This window comes from Neophocaena asiaeorientalis, unplaced genomic scaffold (assembly GCF_003031525.2).
Source record: "Neophocaena asiaeorientalis asiaeorientalis breed wild unplaced genomic scaffold, Neophocaena_asiaeorientalis_V1.1 scaffold256, whole genome shotgun sequence".
Classification (NCBI taxonomy): Eukaryota; Metazoa; Chordata; class Mammalia; order Artiodactyla; family Phocoenidae; genus Neophocaena; species Neophocaena asiaeorientalis.
This window is the reverse complement of record NW_020185324.1, coordinates 3,541,088-3,563,854: the sequence shown is the minus strand read 5'-3', so window position 1 is coordinate 3,563,854 and position 22,767 is coordinate 3,541,088. Positions and strand designations below refer to the sequence as shown.

General features: G+C 43.5%; 1 protein-coding gene across 1 annotated transcript in view; it reads left to right on the top strand.

Annotated features, from left to right (window-relative positions):
• Window positions 1-22,767, top strand: part of LOC112392531 (histone-arginine methyltransferase CARM1-like) — a 249,916-nt gene that overhangs the window by 220,915 nt on the left and 6,234 nt on the right. The window contains exons 8-11 of the mRNA XM_024734291.1: window positions 5,569-5,650; window positions 6,887-6,972; window positions 9,778-9,867; window positions 11,713-11,850. Of these exons, the coding sequence (XP_024590059.1) occupies window positions 5,569-5,650; window positions 6,887-6,972; window positions 9,778-9,867; window positions 11,713-11,850 (396 nt within the window). The remainder of the gene's footprint in view (window positions 1-5,568; window positions 5,651-6,886; window positions 6,973-9,777; window positions 9,868-11,712; window positions 11,851-22,767) is intronic.

Here is a 22,767-nt window from a genome sequence, read left to right as displayed (position 1 = left end):
GCCCCCAAACTGAAATTTCTACTAAAGGTTCTTTTGGTATAGCTAGAAGTTTAGGCCTTCTGGTCTTTCCCAAAAATATATTTGGCCCTGATAGTCACTGGTTCTTAGGAATACCATACGGACCAAATAAGAACATTTCAAATTACCGTGAGATACAACCAAATTTTTGTCGGAAGTCAAGTGTATGCATAAAGTATCACAGAGAACTTTTGCAGGAATACTACCAACACAGTTGTGTTTGGACTTTCATATGCCACTGTCCTTACTTCATTTACATTCAGTGATTCCTGGGACTATAACCTTCGTTCAGCTACCCAGTATTTCCTCTTAATATTTCCTCTGGTTCTCTTTTATGTCTGCAGCTCTTGAACTCACCAGGCTTTTGCTCATGAAATAAGCCTCAATTTCTGTATTCATCTTTTTTGTAACCTATGTCAAACTCATAGCTCTTTCATAGTATTCTGCCACTGGGCCCATACACATCCAGATCTGTGTAGTCAGGGATACAGTATTTCAGTTTCTGGATCCTCTCGCATCAGAGCTCTCCATTTTCAAACAGAGTTCAACTTCAGCAGACATCACTTCATCTTCCCTGGGCCTGGTGGTTCTATACACTCTTAGGCTAAAGCACTTTAGTTCTGTACTCACAGAATTAGGACTCCCCTGAATTAGGCAAAACTGTTCATCAGAATTATGTTCATAGCACACATAATGGCACACTCTTATTAACTGTTTTCTTTTTAGTTAAGGCACTTATGGTTTTAAGTGACAAAAGAAAGAATTTTAAAATGGCTTAAAAAAAGGATATTTTTGACTAACGTATCTGAAAAGCCTGAGTAGATTCAGCTTCTCAGGCACAAATGGCTTCCAGGGCACAGACACTTATTGGGTCCAGGTCTCTCTCTATCCCTTAGCTCAGCTCCATTCTTGGATAGGGCTCTTCCCTCATGGCAGCAATGTGGTTTCCAGGAAATCCAGATTTATAGACTCATAGCTCCATGTCCACTTCTCTGTTGCAACAGTTTGAACAAAAGTCTTAGACTTGACTTTCCTTGGGTCACATGCCTAACCCTGAGTCCATCATTAAGGCCAGAGAGATAAGACACTCTGATTGGCTACAACTCAGCTACATGCCAGAATTTATTGCTGAGGGCAGAGTCAAACCATCCAAACCCCAAGAACTGAGAGTGAGGAAGAAGTGCCTCTCAGAAGAAAATCTGGTGCCGTAATCAGAAGAAGAGCAACTCTTTGCTGGGTAGAATGAACAAAAGATGTCCACCATAGTTGTCTTGACTGATCCACTTTTTCTTCTGATCCATTTCCATAGGTCCAATTCTTATACAAACCAGTAATGTCTAGATTTATGTTGGTGACACCGAGGGGTGCTCCATGGATTCCTTTACAGAATCCCAGGCTTTCCCTTTCTTAATGAAAGAGGCAGTCTGAAGCTTGATTTCTTTTAAGGCCTGTGCACCCATTTCCCTTTCTCCTTTATACTAAAAAAACCCTATTTTTACAAATACAAAAAGCATATAAATATAGCCCATGTAAAATATAAGCCACTTTGTTAGGGTTTAAGCCAGCAAAACCAGAGACATAATGAGCTGAGCATCTTCATAGATACCGCTTTACAGAATGGTATGTCTGCATGCTGTTGATGCAGAAAATTGTCAAAAACAGCCAAGCTTCAAGTCCTACTATATAAAAGGAATGTATAAGAAATAAAACAAAGTTGCAATTTGTTTCTAGGCATGCATCCTTCTCCTACCAGGCATTCCCAGCAGGCCATTCCAGCAACCCTCTTACGCTGCATCCTCAGCATCATGTGCGGCTTAGGTGACGTTTTTGGATCCTTGTTTTTGTTTCCTAGTTCTTAGGGTTATGTATGTCTCTCCTCAGGTTGGCATATCACTGGTTGTTAATTCTGGTAGAACATATTCCATTAAGATACCCAAAAGTTGCTTAATTGTCAAACAGCAGAATAGGATTTTCCTTCCTCCCTTAACTTTTCTTCCTTCTCTCTCTCTTTTTTTGGCCTTTTTAAAGGAAGGAAGTATTTAATGGGGATGACTGAATTTTTTTGTTAGAATAGAATGAGGAAGCAAAGATTTAAAAAAAACTTTTTTATTGGAGTCTAGTTGATTTACAATGTTGTGTTAGTTTCTGAAAGATTTTTATTACAGTCAAACATCTGAGTTGTGCTACGAGAGTGTGGGTTCATATTAGCAAGACAAAGGAGTGTGTGTGTTAGAGAAACCCCCCACTGTTAACTTCTGCAAGAGAACCTCGGGCAGTACCACCATCCTTCTAAGACAGATCCAGGACACTGTGGGAGGAGGAAGGACAAAAGACCAAGGTGAGCTAGAGGAGAGACAAAAACAAGAGACCCAAGAGGGAGGGCTCCCCTGGATGCTTCTCCAAGCTCGGCTCTGCATGGAGACCATGGAGAGGCTGATGGGATGGTAAATGGGTGGCCTCTTTTGCTGTACTCTGGGTGTGTTTAGGTGTAGCTAATGTAAGATTGTTTTCCTTCTGGACTGTATTTGCAGGATTTTTCAGATGTTGCATGTCTTACGGTGGAGAAGGAGGAGAGGAAGAGGGAGGTACACTTGAAATTTGAAGTCAAGAGAAAAACATGCATGTAGACTCCTCCTTATGCGCTCATAAAGAGGCCATAAGCTAACTTGGAAAATAAAGCCCACATACGATGAGAACAATGGAACTTATCCCCAGCTTCCAAGTCAACAGATTCGTTTCCTGATCCATCCCCCAGCAGTGTATCTTAGGAAACCCAGAAAGGTGCCACCTCCCATCTGCTTTCATTATTTTATGATGCATTTCAGAAGGAGATTTGAGATTTCTAAGAAATGGAAGTATGGTCCAGCCAGAAAGTTTTTAAAACCCAGGCAGTGGGCTCTTTGCCTACAGCTCTCCGTCTGCCCCAGGAATGGTGCCCGTTTGCACCACACTGATCTTGGCTTCTGGGTTTTAATTGACAGTGAACACACAAAGAGAATGGCACATCCTGGGCCCCTCTCAGAGCTGAGGTTGAATGCAAAGACTCTAGTACACAGAGAATAGAGAGCAGTTCCCAGCCTCCGCCACTGCCAGGTGGAGGGCTGTCTTTGCCTTTGGGATTTTCTCTTTCACCTACTTGGCCAGGATTCTAGAACAGCTAACTTAGTAGTCTTCAACCCTGATCGTGCATTAGAATCACCTGTTGAGCTTTGGAAACAAGTGCTAGGGCCGTACCCCCAGATCAAATAAATCACAGCCTGGGGGGATGCAGTCCAGGCATCAGCACTTTTTAAAAGCTTTCTAGGGGATTCTCAAGGACAGTCAAGGTTGAGTCCTTCTGGGCTTTCTGGGAAGTTCTCTGTCTCTGTCTGACCCTCCACTCCTCTCCCCTTCCCTGTCTTCACCCCTTCTTCCCTCCCACCCCTCTCCTCTCTTCCCCTTCCCTCTCTCTCCCCCCTTCCCTCCAATAAAAAATTTTGTGATAAGGACTTACATCCCCAAGAAAACTTCCACTCTCTTTCTAAATACTGAAAAGATCGTCTAAACTTACAGTGTTCTGTTTCCAAACATTTTCTAGGATTATAGGAGTCTTGTTTTCAAAATGTGTACTTATAAAGTGATGTACAGCAGTTTGGTTTTACCTGTGGACAGCCTGGCTCTGGCCCTTGATGGAAGGAGATTAGGAAACAAGAGATGAAGCCAAAGAAGCTTTGGCGAATGATTTTCTGTTTCCCCATTGTCCTTATTGGCACCAGTGCCCACACACAGGGCCATTTAGGACACCAAGTTCTCCGTTCATTCATTAAATGCATAGATAGATACGTAGATATCTTTAGCCCTAACCGTATTCGAGGCTCCATGCTAAGTGCTAAATATACACTGAAAGAAAAAGAATAACTTCTGCTTTTAAGTGCCTAAAACTTGAATATTTAATTGTAATACCAGGTTTTACATTTTCAAATGGAAATATTTGAGCTGAGTCACGAAGATTGAGTAGGAATTAATAGGGCAATAGAAGGAAAGGAGCATTCTAGGCAGGAGGGAAAATAGGCAAAGGCTCAGAGGTGAGAAATGGTATAAGCCCTTCAGGATCTGTAAGAGGCTCTGGGGGATGGTGTTTTGCTTGCAGGTTGGCAACTGGCTGTTGACTTAACAATATTAGGCCTCCCTGCCTCTCGTGAGGGCCTCTGAGGCATTGCCTCCTGATTAAGAGCCTTACTTTGACTGAAAATCTAACTGCACGCCCCCAGTTTTTATGATTATTCTGTGTTTTTTTCCTCTCTTTTCCCTGCAGGTCAGCAGGTGTCGGGGTGTGGGAGGATAGACACTGATGAATTGAATTTCCATTTGATTCACAGGCTGTATACAGCACGTGCACACACACCCTTAGCAGGGAAAACTTTTCAATCTAGGGATAAAGGCCTTCAGCCTCTAGTGATAAGGGCCCCACGCCTTTCTGGAGTTGGGCCTGGGAATTGGAATTTTCAACAAGCTCTCCAAGTAGTCCCATGGCGCAGTCACGCCGGGAAGCACTGCCCTAGTGCACAGTGCTGGTCTGAGAAGGTGAAGTTCAGAGAATAATAGCCAACACTTATGTAGTAGTAACGAAATGCCCAGCACCGCTGAAAGTGCTTTACTTATAGTAACTCATTTAACCCTTACTGAAACCCTACAGAGTAAGCTTATAATTATTCCCATTTTAGAGATAAGGAAACGGGACACAGAGTTCAGGTGACTTGCCCACTGCACACAGTCAGTGTGAACAAAGCCACTCTTAACGCACACCCTAGATCTCCTCTGGAAAGAGCCAAGACCATTAGCCAAGCTGGCAGGGAGTTCTTGCTGTGCTCCAGGCACCAGTCATGTGCCGGTAGACGCTTCACGTCTGGCTCAGTGAGGGGAGGAAGCACTTGTAGAATCTGTCCATTTCTGTGGTCCAGATGTCCCTGACCACGGAATTGGGAAGAAGTGTGCCCAGTGATGAGTCAGCTCCAGTTCACCACCAGACACAGCTGTCACTGACTTGTGACTCTTAAGTGGTGTTGGCCACCATGGCAAATGCCAGCAAGGTGCAGGCCAGTGGCTATGGAAGAACAGAAAAGGGAAATCTGTTTCGTAAAACAGTTGCGGGAGTATCAAGAGACTTTGGAGATCTCAGGTTGTGCTCTGGGTTGAGGTAATGAGAGGGCTAAGGAATTGTATTTCGGGACATGGAAGGCATGTCCTGGAGCAGGCAGCCACCTTGTGGTGTGAGGTCAAGGGTGGGGACCCTAAGGCCTTCCTGCCCCCAAATATCCCTGTCAGTATTCTCCCCACAAGTAATTTCCTCCATCTCAGCTACCTCCTCCCTTCTCTCCCCACCCCAGTTCAAGTGCAGATGCTCTAGAGAGGTTTCTTCCTCTAATCTACCCCTTGCCCTTCACACTTTCTCACACTTGCTCCAGGGCTAACTTAGAGGACCAGTGAGGCAGCCTCGCAGCGCATCTCAGCTCTGTGGGTCTTGGGGACACAGGACAGATGCATGCTGATTCTTTGTGCTACCTGTTTTAGGTACCAGCAGTGTTTCTACGGGGTTAACCTGTCCAGTCTCCAGGGTGCTGCAGTGGACGAATACTTCAGACAGCCGATAGTAGTAAGTGTGTTCTTTCTTCCCATGTGTTTATCTATTGATTCATTCACTTACAACTCGGGCACCTGGGACGCACTGTGCTCTCAGGCTCTGTGCTAAGCCATCACAGAAGCAAAGAAAGAGCTCCTTGGAGCACTGTGTTTCAGGTTTTCCAGCTCTGATCTCCCGAGCAATTAGGAGAATTCTCAGAGAATGATACTGTTGAAAGCAAGGAGATTTTCCATCTGCCCTTCAGTAAGTAACTTCTGAGTCTCCAACTGTCCTGACTCACCCCATGCACATACTCAGCCCTCACTCATACTTGTTCAATAATTCATATCCTCCCATTGATTCTGGTGGCCCAAGGCATAATAAAAGGGGAAGCTTTGGATAATAAATAGCTTGGAACAGGAGTTTTGCTGTCAGACAGATTTGGGTTTCAGTTGTGGTCCCATCTAGCTGTGTAACCTTGGGCAACTTAAGTTTGCATTATCTGAAACTCTTTCAGTTTTAAGTGGAAGGAAACCCAACTCAAACTGGCTTAAACTAAAATGAAATTATTGGTCCTCAAATATTGCAAAGCCTGGAGACAGAGCTTGCTTCGGGGACCTTGTTGCAGGAGTTCAGACAGTGTCACAATGGTCTGGTTTTTCTGTTCTCATCACTTATCTCCATTTCCTCTGGTTTTACTCTGTTCCTAGACAGGATCTCTCCTCATGGTAGCAAGATGGCAGCAGAAGCTACAACTTCAGATTCTTACAACTCTGAGTCCCACAGGAGAGCCTTCCTTTTCCTAATAACTTTGGCAAAACCCCCAGAATTAGTTTAGATAGAGCCTGCTTGTCCTACCTTGGGTCCTGCGTCCATCTGTGAGCCAATTCCTGTCTTCAGGGGAGAAGTAATGCTCTCGTTGGCCAATCTGAGGTCATAGGCCACACCTGGAGCTGATGGTAGACTAAATTCCTATGGAACTTCTTGTAGTGTCGAGAGGAGGTAAATTCTGAATGGTCCAAAAACCACCAAATGCCTGCTCCAGAGTCGTTGGTGAGGTTTAAATGATATAACCTAGTAAAGCACTTACTAAATAAAGCGCTTACGAAATAATTGTGAGCTTTTATTATTAATATCATACTCATTAAGCTCATGCCCTCTAAATTCTAACTCTTGTTGACTTAAAATTTCAGGAGGAAAGCTAGACTGCAATCTTGTTTGAGTTCAGTTTATTCTGATAGAAAGGTATCTTTGGTTTTTTTCCCCAAGGACACATTTGACATTAGGATTTTGATGGCTCGGACAGTCAAGTACACAGTAAACTTTATGGATGCAGAAGAGGCAGATCTCCACAGGTTGGTACCAACCAATGTTGCTCTTGATTTTTAAAATCTCCTCTACCCCCCCCCCACCATTCCCCAAACTTCAGGGCAGAGTTCCACAGCTCACACAGGGAAGAGATTTCAGGTGTGAGTCACACACAGGAATGGTCCATCAATGACTAGTTTCATTTACTGCAAAATGAGGGAAATGATGCCTCCTTCACAGGATTGCTTTAGGAATTGAATGAGAAAAATTAAATAGTAGTAGCTAATGCTAACATAGCCAGACACTGTTCTGAACCCTTTACACATAATGACTCATTTAATCCTCACAGCAACCCTATGCAGATGGTACTGTTTTGTCCCCACTTCACCAATGACAGAAATGAAGCAGAGTGGAACAGTAAGTTGCGTACACAGAATTATGTAAAATGCACAGAATTAATATGTGTGTTAGAGGTAGTATTGAACCTTTCAGAAGGCCAGAGTCTGGGCTTTTTAACCACTCACCCAGGCCAGTACCACAATAATGACCGGAAGAGGAGCTACACCTTGTTGAGTGCTTACTACATAGTAGGTAACGTGCTAAGAATTTTACATGCACTGGCTCATTTTCAAAGAGGGCCCTCAGTAAGTGTTAGTTTTTGCCCTCTTTTTTCCACTTGAAGAGACTCTGAAATGAAGACTCGTTTCTCAGGTGGTGATATGAATTCCCTTCGGATGACCTTTCATTAGTATTTTACCCTTTTCTGCCCGAGAAGATTGATATTTGTATTTTTTTCTGGGTAAGAAATGTAAGACCCAGCTAGGTTATAATTCGCCTGGACCACCGAGGAAGCAAGAGTCAGACTTCAGAAGGTACAGCTGGCTAACTCAAACCATCGCCTATCTTGAGATCATGATGGACAAAGGTTGCTCTGTCAGTCAGGATTGGCTAGAGCGTGCTGCAGTAACAAAACCTAACTTCAGTGACTTACGATAACACAGGGGCCTTTCTCCCCTACACTGTTTATTCATGTGCACCAGCTTTAGCTCCATGCAGCATCGCCCACCCCAGCAGTCAGGCTGGTGCAGCAGCCTCTGTCTGTAACAAGGCTGATTACTGAGGAAGAAGAAGGAGCATGGCAAAGCAAGTACTGACAATAAAAGCTTCTGCCCAGAAATGACACAGCTCACTTCTGTTCACATTTAATTGGTCAAAGCAAATGACGTGGCAGTACCTAAGCACAAGAGGGTGGATGAATGCAATCCTACTGTGTGCTCAGAGCAAGAGAAGTGGCATTTGGGAACAAGTCTAATAACTGCCACAGGTCCAGACAAAATTGACTTCCATTGGCTTTATTTGCTGCTCTGAGCTGCCTCCTGAGTCAGGGAATTTTTTGAAAATTATGTCTTTGTTGGCGTTTCAGAGATGTCATTCATTCATTTGTTGCATTGATTCAGCAAATGTTTGTTAAGATTCTACTTTGTGCTGGGTACTGTACTGGTGCTTGCACAGATACATTAAGTAATTTCTTAGGTCTCTCGTTGAGGAGCTCATGGTCTGTTTAGCGGAATTCCAAAGGTGGGAGGAAATAATTACAGTGCATTGACAAACAAACTCAATGTGACAAGTATAATGGAAAACTCTAGAAATGCTCTTGACTACTGCAGGGTGGAAGAAGTTAGGCCTTTGGTGGCACCATAAATGCAAATAATCTTAAAAATAAGATTTTCCTTTGAAAATCTCTAGCACGTTCACTAAAATGTGTCTCCCTGGAGCAGTACAGCCTCAGCAGTGGACCAATAATATCATCTTTTTTTTTTTTTTTTTTTTTTTTTTTTTTTTGTGTGTGTGTGTTACTCGGGCCTCTCACTGTTGCGGCCTCTCCCGTTGCGGAGCACAGGCTCTGGACGCGCAGGCCCAGCGGCCATGGGTCACGGGCCCAGCCGCTCCGCGGCATGTGGGATCCTCCCGGACCGGGGCACGAACCCGCATCCCCTGCATCGGCAGGCGGACTCTCAACCACTGCGCCACCAGGGAAGCCCAATATCATCTTTTAATTGTGGAATACTTTGAAATTTACAGAGCACTCTCATATACATTTTTTCCCACTTGACACCCACAAGAACCGTGAAAGGGAAGTAGAAGAGAGATTTTGCCACTCTTCAACAAAAGAGGAAACTGAGGCTCAGAGAATTAAGTGACTTACCAAAGTTCCACAGCTAAAACAGGTCCAGCTTCTAGATTTTGTTGTATCTTTTCCAACATTCTTTCTCTTCCGACTTACTCTGCATTTGGCATCAGCGATGGCCACTTCTGCATGACTCCTGCTGTAGCCTGGTGGGAAGTTAAATTGCCTCCCTGAAAAACAACTGAACTATGGCAGTGACCTTCTGAGATTGATGTTCCCCCCTTGTGGTCCATTTCATCTTTTAGGGGCCTGAGTGGCCTTTCCCTTCTGAACAGCTGCATAGGGGAGCTGCCACAGCCCACGTTTTGGCTTCTGGAAGGATGGTTGTCAGCTATGCCCTGAGTCATCCTCCTGTTCAGTGGTCCAACCCAGCTCCGGATGCTGCACTCGCCCTGTGGAGTTCTGGGTCACTGCAGCACAGTGGGCTGGTCCTTGCAGAGTTTCATCAAGAAGCAGCATTCTCAAATGTGCAGCATCACCCAAGCGTTAATCACCCACTAAGAGAATCTTGCTGCCAAAGCAAGAGCGCTTCAGAGAAAAAGAGAATGTTCTGTGAATGTTCCCACTGATCTCACAAGTGTACCCAGTATGTCTGTCAACAACAACAAAAATAATTCCAAGTGTTTCTTTTCTTCTTTCTTTCTCTTTTTTTATTTCCTTGCAGAGTAGAAATTCCGTTTGTGTTTCAGATTGCGCAGTCTGGCCTCATCCACGGCCTGGCATTCTGGTTTGACGTGGCCTTTGTTGGCTCTCTGTATGTATTATCATACCCCTTCCTTGCCTACTCTCTCCCATGCCATCCTCTACTGTTTGTCCCCATAACTTTAAAGTTTTTAAAAACTAAGCTCAACAGCCGTAATATTTGTTTCTCCATGTTTCCAGAAAATAAACACTGATGTTAATGTTACTTTTAGCTTTTAGAGTGAAATGAAAATAAGACAGTTTTCCGTAGTTGCCATATCAATTCTGGCTAAAATACTCTTAGGCCAGTTGTGTTGGGACTTGGAGGAGTCAGAAGAGGGCCTGTGCTTTATCAACCAGCCTGTTCTTTTCCACAATAGATGGGGGCATGGGGGAGGCCAGCCCCTGGCATTGTTTCCATCACACCTAGTTATAGAACCTCTTGTGTCTGAGTCATATCTCAAATCATACTTTCCCCCATGTTGGTTCACAGGTTTCCATTTCACGATCTAGAATCCTTTCTCAGTGATCAGGCAGGCGGCATTAGGTAACTTCCCCCTCTGTGCATTCCTCTCTCCCCTACTGGAAAGGTTTGCAAGTTGTAGGGGAGAGACCACTTACTAGTTGACTGTCGGTGTTGGGTGTGCGTTTAAGGGCTGCTCCGCTCCTATGAACCCCAAGTCTCTGCTCTCCTCCTGACACCCCTGCTCTCTTCCCAGGCTTCTCCATGTGTCCCAGCTAGCAGTGAGGGTTGATCTGGGCCACGCGACCAGGCAGAAGGAAAACTGACAGTACACTCTCCTCCACTTCTTATAAAAACATCCAGGCTCTCCATAGCATCTACTGAGAAAGACGTGTCTTTGGGTCTGTGATACAGCTCAGGGGGCTTGGGGGACTCAGGGGAGGCCGGGATCCCTGGAAGCCTTGTCTGGGCTGACAATCAGAGAGAAAGGAAACAATGTACGAGTCATTCCTATTCCACACAGCATGTGTGTTCAAGGAATCTGTGCATCTATTTCCCAGACTCTTCCCCCACTAACATCCCAAGTAAACGAATTTGTTCCTGCAAGGATCAGGGAGATAAGCGTGAAGCTGCCTGCTTCAAGGGGGAAATTTCTTTGAAGTTAAATGCTTTATCTTAAAAAGCTGTAGAACATTTGCATTCTACTCCGTAATATAGCTGAATATATATTTTGATATAAAGGTGGTTTATATTACTTAGCAGTTAAATTATATAAAATTCCCCCCGAAAATCTTCAAGGCAAAATGTCCTCTCTAGCAATTTTCCCCGTGTTCAATGTGCACCTTACTACCTGCAAGCACATGACCACTGCCTAATCGCAGGACAGGTGACCCTAGCATTCAGAGCACCAGCAGGGTGTCCCCACTTCTTCATATGAAATGAAAAACGTCAACTTGAACACACACACACACACACACACACACACACACAAATGTCCGGGCTTGAAGGGCAGTAGAGGCCATCTGCCCCCGTAGTTTTTCTTGCTTCCAGAAACCCCATCAGGACCCCTGAACAGGTGGGCATGAGACAGTAAGAGGCTACACTCCAGACTTCTCACCCTGCCAGACTTTTCCAACAAATCAATTCCCAATTTAACTCTGCTGTTATCAGGCTTCTAATGAACTTTGACATAGCCATACAGATTGGTAGAGTGACCAAGTGCCTGGGTTTGAAGCCTGGCCTGACTCCGTAAGGTTGTTGTAGGATTTAATGGGCTAATTACATAATGCTCTTGGCACTGTACCCAACATATAGTAACTGCTCAATAAATTGAGCTATTCACATCTTAAAAGTGTTCCATGAGTTAATACACAATGAAAACCACTTGTCCCCAGTTCAATCCATTAATGTGGGCCTGGAGCCTAACTGGCTTTTAACTCTTGCCTTGCCCCACAGGGTAACAGTTTGGCTGTCAACAGCGCCCACTGAGCCTCTGACTCACTGGTATCAGGTGCGGTGCCTTCTTCAGACTCCTCTCTTTGCCAAGGAAGGAGAGACCCTCTCAGGGAGAGTGCTGTTTGTGGCCAATAAACGGTAAGCAGGAGAGTACCGACGGATCCCGCCTGTTTCCTGGGTGCTGACAGGTGGGAGCGAGAGGAAGCTGGCAGGCCCCTGAGACTCCAGCACCAGAAATGGACAGCAGCCTTTACAGAGGCCTGGCTGAGTTTGCTGAGATGCCCTCAGCCTCAAAGCCTGCAGGGCACACGTCACCTTGCACTGAGCACGGCCAGGAAGAAAAGCTTAAGATAAGTCAAGGGCAGTGTTCCCCACCTGACCGCAGAGGGAGAGGGAGGGAGGGAGGGAGGAAGGGAAGAAGGGAGGAAGGAAGGAAGGAAGGAAGGAAGGAAGGAAGGAAGGAAGGAAGGAAGGAAATCTATCAGCTTATGGGAGCATTTGCCAAAGACTTGAATTATCAAGCGCTCTAAAACCCACGTCAGCTTCCTGGCCTTACTTCCATCTGTCTAGCCACACATCCCCAAATTTAGTACTGGGAAATCGATCTGTACTGCAGGGGGGAAAGTACTGCAGGGGTGGTTCATGGTGTGTGAGGCAGGACCGGCTGCTTCTCTCTGGTAATGGACTCACGAGGTCTCAGCAGTGAATACTTTGACTTACCTCATTTTTAGAAGGCTCTATTTTCTTTCATCTTGTTGGAGCTTTTCCTGGGTGAATTAGCGGAGAAAGGCATAGAGGAGTAGCTCAAGGACTCTCAGGATATTACGGGTATTCAGAGGTCATCTCATCCAACTTGCTTCCCTCCCTACCGGCACTCCCACCCCCACCACCTTCCTTGGACCTGTGCTTAAACACTCCAGTGACAGAGAGCTCACTACCTCACCAATCAACCCTTCCACTTTTAAAGTCTTTATTTTTTTCATGACAAAAACCAAACATGTTCACATGTAAGTTGAAAACTACAAGAGTGTCTAGAGTCCAGCCATGCTCCCACCCTCACCCCATCCCCCAGATGTGAGCCCTTAGTCCTTATCCTTTCAAGTCATTTTTGGTACATGTACCAGCAAAAACATCATTGTAGAGTTGTTATTGTTTTATAGGAAGGTTACACTAGCAGTCTGCAACTTCAGTTTTCACTTAGTAATAAGTCCTGAATCTGTACAGATAGATCTGCTTTGTTCTTTTCATAAGTGCAGAACAGCCAAGGACATGGATATACCATAATGTCTTTTTAAAAATCCGTGATTCACTGACATTTAGGTTGCTTCCAATTTTTTTTTTTGGCCATTGCAAAAAATTCTGCACTAAGTATCCTTGAACATAGAGCTTGCACAGTGACATGAATATTTCTAAGTGAGATGCCTAAAAAGAGAAATGCTGGATCAAAGGGTAGGTACATGTTGCAGTCTGCTAGATCCTACCTTTCTCAGTGACTGCACCAATTTCCACTCATACCAGCAAAAGATAAGCAAACTCTTTTCTCCACGTCTCTCCTGAAACTGGATGATAACTGTCTCTATGGCTTTTGCAAATCCAATAGACTCCAAAATAAGTGTTTAAAGTTGCATCTGGTTGTTTTGGTTTATAATTCTTTAATTACTTATAAGGTTATGACTTTCCATATAGTCATTGACTGTTGACTACTTTTTTCTACTTTAGACATCTTTAATTATTAAAAAATTATTCTTGCTGTTGATCACAGATCTATTGATACTTCCTGTAGATTCAACTCATTGATCTTAGTTATGTTTCTGAATTCAAAAGAAATAGGTCTGTTCCAACCTCCAAATGGCAGTTGTTCAAGTATTAGGAGCATCTTACCGAATATATTCCTGGTCTCCCTGTCCTCAGGCTAACATCCTCAAGTCCTCCCTCCTATAAGAGTGATTTTGAAATAGTTTAAAATTCTAAGTCCTTCCCTCTGGAAATACGCAGGGTCTCAATGTCCCCTTTAAAATAGTTCTCCAGAAAAGGGAACTCTCTTGCCCTGTTGGTGGGAATGTAAATTGATACAGCCACTATGGAGAACAGTATGGAGGTTCCTTAAGAAACTAAAAATAGAACTTCCATACGACCCAGCAATCCCACTACTGGGCATACACCCTGAGAAAACCATAATTCAAAAAGCGTCATGTACCACAATGTTCATTGCAGCATTATTTACAATAGCCAGGACATGGTAGCAACCTAAATGTCCATCGACAGATGAATGGATAAAGAATATGTGGCACATATACACAATGGAATATTACTCAGCCATAAAAAGAAACAAAATTGAGTTATTTGTAGTGAGGTGGATGGACCTAGAGACTGTCATACAGAGTGAAGTAAGTCAGAAAGAGAAAAACAAATACCGTATGCTAACACATCTATATGGAATCTTAAAAAAAAAAAGTTTCTGAAGAACCTAGGGGCAGGACAGGAATCAAGATGCAGATGCAGAGAATGGACTTGAGGACATGGGGAGTGGGAAGGGTAAGCTGGGACGAAGTGAGAGAGTGGCATGGACATATATACACTACCAAATGTAAAATAAATAGCTGGTGGGAAGCAGCTGCATAGCACAGGGAGATCAGCTCGGTGCTTTGTGACCACCTAGAGGGGTGGAATAGGGAGGGTGGGAGGGAGGGAGATGCAAGAGGGAGGGGATATGGGGATATATGTATATGTATAGCTGATTCACTTTGTTATAAAGCAGAAACTAACACCATTGTAAAGCAATTATACTCCAATAAAGATGTTTAAAAACAAAATAGAATAAAATAGTTCTCCAAAACTAAATACAGGACAGCATACATGTCCTGGCAAGTGCTGGCTACAAATCGACAGTGAACACTGCTCTTTTGAGTACCATACTTATAATAGTAATGTAATTAAAGTTTAAATTAAGTTAGGGGCCATTTTACTTGAGTGTTTAGATTATTAAAAGCAAAAAGTATATTTTTACATGACCTTTAAGTCATTTCTCCCTTCTCCTAGTATGCAGCTGATTTTTGTCAGCTTCAATTCAAGTTTTTGTATTTATTCCGCTCATGCATTTATCATGCTGTTTTTAGATCCTTACTAGAGCCAATGGATTATCTTACTTACTTAAAAAATTTTGGGGGGGTAGCATGTTAGTGAGTCCTACCATTTTGTATCATTTGCATATTTAATAGGCAAACTTTTATTTAAAAATTATTAAGTAGAGAGAGGCCCGGGGTGTAAACCTTCCTTCAAAATTTGCATAGCCTAATTATCCTGAGCAAAAGAAGCTGGTCTTAATATGTTACATACTGTATGATCCCATATGTATGACTTTCTTGAAAAGACAAAACTATAGTGATGGAGACAGATTAGTGGTTGCCAGGGGTTATGGGTGGGAAGACAGTGTGACTACAAAGGAATAATAGCATCCTGATTGTGGTGGCAGTATTTACATAAATCTATACATATGTTCAAATTCACAGAACTGTACACCAAAAAGGGGGGCGGCAGTCAACTGTACTGTATAATTTAAAATATAAAATAAATAAGATATTGATTCAGAGGCCTATTCCACAATTAATATAAAGCTATGTTAGAAATAAGACAAATAAGTTCTGGGTATTTAAGGTACAGCATGGTGATTATAGTTAATAATACTGTATTATATACTTGAAAGTTGCTAAGAGAGTAGATCTTCAATGTTCTCACAAGAAAAAAAGAAATGGTAATTATGTGAAATGATGGAGGTGTTGGCCAGTGCTATGGTGGGAATCATTTTGGAATATGTAAGTTTATCAAATCAATGTGTTTTTTACCTTAAACTTACACAACGTTGTATCTCAATTATGTCTCAATAAAGCCCCCCCAAAAAAATTTTAAAAATTTGCATAGCCTTTGGATCTGGCCTGGAAGCAGCTCAAAATGCTTCCACCTGTGCTCATATCCAGCCCACATTCCTCCATCCAGGCCAGAGGAAATGTGAACCAACCTTTATTGAATGTGATTCCAGATGAGCTTAACCTCTAGTTTCACCCTCATTGCCCAGTCCAATAACACTGCCACAAAGGGAAATGAAAGTAATTGGGCACAGCTATTACTATTCTTTTGTGAAACTATGCTATATCTCTAGTCTTCATAACTTTCTATCTCCTTAAATGGCTGTTTAATTTTTTAATAGATAATATAGTTACACTGTACACAACAGAAATGTACAAAAAGGCTTACAGTGGGCTTCCCTGGTGGCGCAGTGGTTGAGAGTCCGCCTGCCGATGCAGGGGACACGGGTTTGTGCCCCGGTCCGGGAAGATCCCATATGCCGCGGAGCGGCTGGGCCCTTGAGCCATGGCCGCTGAGCCTGCGCGTCCGCAACGGGAGAGGCCACAACAGTGAGAGGCCCGCGTACCGCAAAAAAAAAAAAGGCTTACAGTGAAAAGTCTTCATCCCGGTGCCAGACCCCATTCATTCCCCTCCTCCTGCTCCAGCGTGAAGCCACTGTTAACTGCTCCTTGTGTATCTCTTAGAGTTTCATTTTGGATATACAGTTAGAAAATACTGTACTTGTAGGAATACTTTTCCCTCTGTTTTTATACCTAAATGGCAACATTCTATACCTGTTTGCTACATCTTAATTTTCTCACTTAACAATGCATCTCGAATACATTTCCATATTAGTACATTGAGATCGTTCTCTTCTTCTGCCTTGAGTTACGGTATTTGCGCATCGTTGTCTTCCTTCATAAACATTATCACTTCCTTCATGGAGGTAAGGGCTTCATTGCAGTTTTAAAAATTTGTAACAAAATATTTGCTCACATTTTTCAATTTGTGCCATCATTTATCTACTGTGTGTTTTTTTTAGCTGTTAGTAAAATTTCTACTCTTTTTCTGCTTTTTTTCTAACAACATCTTTGTATTAATGTTATGGTTGTTCATCAGCCAATTAGTGAGACTTTCCTGGACAGCAGTTTACAAGAAAGAAGTTCCTATGGTGGGGAGAAATGTGACCGTCTTCATGCTGTTGTTCTCAACTCACACTTTCTCTGCTTCTGTGCTGCTACAGAGTCATACTGCTTCCTGCAAATATGGCTCCTCTTGTGATTCTTTATATAATTCTTTATGTTCCAGTTCCACGAGAATTTCTGCCCAGTAGCCTTGCTCACCCCAATTCCTGCACATCATGTTACAAGAAATAAAGCTTTTGTGTTCCAGAAAATGTATCTGCAGGTAGTGTATTTGTGTAAGTACCTTCTGAGATGCGCTGGCCCTGGACTGTCTTGCCCCTCTTTGCACTTCTGTACTTTTTCCCATACAGCTTACAATCAATCTCAAGTGCTTTTGCAGCCCTTACACCTAAGTTGGAGATGGCAGATATATCTTTCTCCCAGTTTTACAGAACATGTGGTCTGTGGTCTGCAGTATCTTTCTATTCTCCTTGTTTGGGGAGTGCTTCTAGGAGGAAAAGTGAGAAATACTAACTTATACCCAGTTCTTCCTGGAAGTCACCACTTTATTCCTAAATCCTTATACATCACCTGTTTAATGACTAGTTATTTAAAAAGTGCTAAGGAGCAGTAACCAGCATCTGCCTGGAGTTTTGGACTTTGCCTTTTCTGCTTTGTGCAAACCAGGATAACGTTCATTTGCTTTCAAATGTTTATATTTTAAGGTATCTCAGGGTGTAATTAGGTGAGTGAATTTAAGTCATCTTCTCCCACTCCTTTTTTCTAACGTATCTTGGGTTTCATCCTTATCAGTCATATTTTTCTACCCTCCCTTCCTTCATTCCCCCAATAGGCAAGAAGAAAGCAAAGCAAACCATGTTCACAGTGACCCTGCCTCATGACTCCCAGGGCTCCCTCCTACAGCTCTCTACACTTTCATCATGGCGCCTTTGTTATGTTGCTGTTATTTGTCTATGTGTGAGCTCCCACAAAAGAGGGCCTGAGTCGTATTCTATGGTGCCCCTCCTCACTTAATACATTCCAGAGATTCAGCAGTGGTGTGGAATGACTACCGGAATGATGGGGTCATATGCTGATGATTCCTGTATGATTAAAAATGCAGCCCAGCACAACTGAAAGAAGATGCGGAGATACCGTGGGCATGCAGTGCTTTTGCAGGAGGAAGAAAGGGAGGAAGTTCTGTATCTTATTAGACCAGCACCCTTGTGTAGTGAAAGAGACTAGATTTTGGAGTCTGGATGTAGCCCGGTTCTGTCCAGTCTCTTTTCCATACTGCTTGCTACTTGAGTGATCTTGGGCAAGTTAATGAATCTCTGTAACACCCCAGTTTCCTTACATCATCATCTATAAAGTAGAATGTATAATAATTGTCTCACTAGGATTTTGCAGATATTAAGGGAGAAAACATAGTATAGTAATTAACACATATGTCCACAGTAAACCTTAGTTCCCTTTCCTCTTCCCTTGCTCTCTTTCTTACTCTCATTGTATCTCATCAGATCTTTTTTGGTCTTAAAATTGTTTTCCTTGGTATTTTCTGCAAACCTCAGCACTTCCTTAATGTCAGGGTTTTCACACTATTTTTTCAGTAAGGTTCTGCCTCTTTGTTCTGCTTTAGATTGGACCTCCCCTTCCCTTATCATCAAATATTCTTTTAAACTCTGACCTCCTGGGAGAACTCCCTGTGCAACCACACCAGTGTGACAATGACTGCCCTTTTCTTCCCTGCCAGGAACATTTATGATTGTATTGGTAGCATTTTACTTCTGACAGCCTCCCATCATTCTTGAGTTGTCATTCATTTTATTGCTCTGGACAGTAAAAGAGAACATCTCTTTTTTATGCAGTTTATGAAATTTATATCCCTAAAGTTCACAGAAATGGTCTCCAAAGTTGTTTGATTATGTGCACCTATGAGTAAAATCACTTTATGCATGTGTTCCCCAAGTACACTAACATTTCTCTCTTAATTATGTGAATGTGGGCTTCCCTCGTGGCACAGTGGCTGAGAATCCGCCTGCCAATGGAGGGGACATGGGTTCGAGCCCTGGTCCAGGAAGATCCCACATGCCACAGAGCAACTAAGCCTGTGCGCCACAACTACTGAGCCTGCGTGCTGCGACTGCTGAAGCCTGTGCGCCTAGAGCCTGTGCTCTGCAACAAGAGAAGCCACCGCAAGGAGAAGCCCACGCACCGCAACAAAGAGTAGCCCCGGCTGGCCACAACTGGAGGGGGCCCACACACAGCAACGAAGACCCAACGCAGCCAAAAATAAAATAAATATATATAGAAAAAGCTTTAATTATGTGAATGTACTACAGTAATAATAGTAGAAAATACAAAACCAAGTGCTATAGATAGACCTATATGGATGTATATATATGTGTGTGTATGTGTGTGTGTGTATATATATATACACTATATATATACACACATGCATAGAGAGGTCTGTGTACATGTACACATACAGTGTGCATTTTATAAGACACAAAAATAAAACTAAAAAGAATTTAAAAAATCAATATGGCTTATCGCTGGATCTAGCTCAGCTGCTTATCCTGTGCCAAAATGTTTTGAAACAAAATTTTTAAATTTTGGATCCCTAGCGAAGGTCTGCTGTGCTCAGGTGTGCTGCCAGAGAAGTTGGTTTGCAGAGACTTTGATGAGATGCGTGGTTTATAAAACTAGAAGGCGTGCTGACCGAAGAATGAACACTTTGGAAGCTTCAAGTGCTGCTGCTATAATGCTCAGCATGAAACTGCTTCACCTTGGACTTCAGCGAAGACAAAACCTCTCACTAGGTATGGATTCAGACAGCTGTATCAGAAAGAATTCTAGGGGGAAACTATTGTGCACACTTAGGTGCAGTGAAGGAGCAAATCTGAACTCTTCACTGAGCCATGGCAGGACATGAAGCTCTTTTTTCCTTCCATTAGGGAGATAGGACTTTGATGAGGGGTAAAGAAGAGGAGTGGGTTGTAAAAAGTATAAAGTGGCAATATTATCATATTTAGTACATGAAAAAGAGCCCTGCTGAAGACCCCGCAGCAAGAACGTACTGATTGTTCTTCCGAATCACAGCAGGAACCGTCCAGTTTTTAGTTATGACCAATCTGACTCTGTGCATCCACAGGCACACACATTTGAAAATACTTCCGAGTGCTCAATTTATGCTTTAAGTTCTACATTAATTACTTCAAGTATTGTTAATAAGGTGTCTTCTGTTTCGTGAAATGTGTTGGTGTGTCCCTCCCTGACTTGTTTGCCAGGCTGATCTGTCAGCCTTTCTACGGTGCCAGCAGTGGTCGCCCCCTCCTGAGGAGCTCACTGTTTCAATGTCTAGTTCTCAAGTCTGCCTTCAGGTATCACAAATGCTGTGAACTACTGGATGTGGGTATCATGGAAGAGACATTTTAAAACAAACAAAAAGTTCCAAGTCAGATGAGTTGAAATGAAATAGGATCAAAGGACATTTTTAAAAATAAATGGTTATGGAGGGGCGGAGTCAAGACGGCCTACTAGGAGGACGTGGAGTTTGCATCTCCTCACAACTAGGGCACCTACCAGGCACCAGTGGGGGACCACGGACCCCTAAGGGGACAGGAGGAACCCCCAGCGACCGGGTAGGATGTGGGGCATGGGGGGAGTGAAGGGGGAGGAGAAGTGGAGGCAGGACAGGACTGGCGCCCCTGAGGGGCGACTGGGGGAGGGGAAGGGATCCCACGCCCCAAGGGGGAAATTGGGGAACCATTGGGAGGGCAGAGGATCAAAATGGAGTGTGGCCAGGTTTCCCCTGCCCACTTGGGTACCCAGGAACCTGCTGACATCCTGGGCCTGATTCTCTGCCCACCCAGGTCCCCTCCAGCCCTGCAGGTCCTGAGGGAGTGGGAGGAAAGGAAGGGGGAGCAGAAATAAAGGCTGGACTATGGGACTGGCACCCCTGATGGGCAGCTGGGGGAAGGAAGGAGTTCCTACACCCAGCGGGACCCACCCATGGTTAGGGGTCCAGCGGGGACAGGGGAGACCGTGGGGGAGACAGTGGGGGCGGTGTGTGGAGGAATGGAAGGGAACACGACCAGTGCTTTCCCTGTCCACTTAGGCACTGGGGAGCTTGTTGGGGTCCTGGGCCTAACCCTCTGCCCTCGGAGCATCCCTCCTGCTGCGCAGAACACAAGCTCCACCCCTATACCCCACCCAGGGCCCCACCTCTACACTCTGAGACCCCCTGCAACGCGCTGGACCTAAACCCCACCCACACACCCTCACACAGGGCCCTACCTCCAAACTCCAGAACTCCACATTCCAGAGGCCCTCCTCTCCACGTGCGGCTTCTCCCGTTCCACACAGGTCCTAAGCAGAGGGCCTGCCCCATGCTTGAACGTCACCTCGCCTAGGTCCCGCCCCACCCTAAACCCCACCCCTGCCTAAGTTCCACCCCCACCTAAACTCTGCCCCCATAGGCAAGGATTTTTTTTTTCTTTTTTTCTCTTTTAGATTGGGGTTCTGTTTTACCTTGTTGATTCATTGTTGTTGATTGTTTTATATTTTTATTTTTCCTAATCTATTTTTCTCATTTTATTCTTTATACTTTGTTATTCTCTCCTTTTGGCTTGTCCCACCCCCCTCCCCTTTTTTATTCTTTTATGTGTTCTGGTTTTATTTTACCTTGTTGCAGTTGTTTCAATTATAGTTTTATTTTTTCCTAATATATTTCTTATCTTTTTGAACTTATTTTTTTATTCTTTGATATTGTACTGCTCCTTTTTTTTTCTTTCTTTCTTTTTTTTTTTTTTCTTTTTTTCTCTTTTAGATTGGGGTTCTGTTTTACCTTGTTGATTCATTGTTGTTGATTGTTTTATATTTTTATTTTTCCTAATCTATTTTTCTCATTTTATTCTTTATACTTTGTTATTCTCTCCTTTTGCCTTGTCCCACCCCCCTCCCCTTTTTTATTTTTTTATTCTTTGATATTGTACTGCTCCTTTTTTTTTCTTTCTTTCTTTTTTTTTATTTTTTTTTTTTATTTTTTTTTTTTATTTTTTATTTTGCGGTACGTGGGCCTCTCACTGTTGTGGCCTCTCCTGTTGCGGGGCACAGGCTCCAGATGCGCAGGCTCAGCGGCCATGGCTCCCGGGCCCAGCTGCTCCGCGACATGTGCGATCTTCCCGGACCGGGGCATGAACCCGTGTCCCCTGCATCGGCAGGCGGACTCCCAACCACTGCGCCACCAGGGAAGCCCCTTTCTTTCTTTATTCTTTTTTTTTTCTTTCTTTTTTTTACCATGCTACGAAACTTGTGGGATCTTGGTTTCCAGGCCAAAGGTCAGGCCTGAGCTCCTGTGGTGGGAGCTCAGAGTCCAAACCGCTGGACTAACAGAGAACCTCAGACCCCATGGAATATCTATCAGAGTGAAGCCACCCAGTGGTCCTCATCTCAGCACCAAGACCCGGCTGTATCCAAAGCCTGCAACTTCCAGTGCTGGATGTCTTAGGCCAAACAAGCAGTAAGACAGAAATATGGCACCACCCATCAAAAAAAAGAGACAAAAAAATGTATTACAGATGAAGAAGCAAGGTAAAAACCTACAAGACCAAATAAATGAAGACGAAATGGACAACCTACCTGAAAAATAATTCAGAGTAAAGACGATCCAAAATTCAGAAATAGAATGGAGAAAATACAAGAAATATTTAACAAGGATCTAGAAGAAGTAAAGAGCAAACAAACAGTGATAACACAATTACTGAAATTAAAAATACTCTAGAAGGAATCAATAACAGAATAACTGAGGCAGAAGAATGGATAAGTGAGCTAGAAGATAAAATGGTGGAAGTAACTGCCAGGGAGAAGAATAAAGAAAAATGAATGAAAAGAATTGAGGACAGTCACAGAGACCTCTGGGACAACATTAAACGCACCAACATTCGAATTATATGAGTCCCAGAAGAAGAAGAGAAAAAGAAAGGGTCTGAGAAAATATTTGATGAGATTATAGTCGAAAACTTCCCTAATGTGGGAAAGGAAATAGTCAATCAAGTCCAGGAAGCACAGAGAATCTTATACAGGA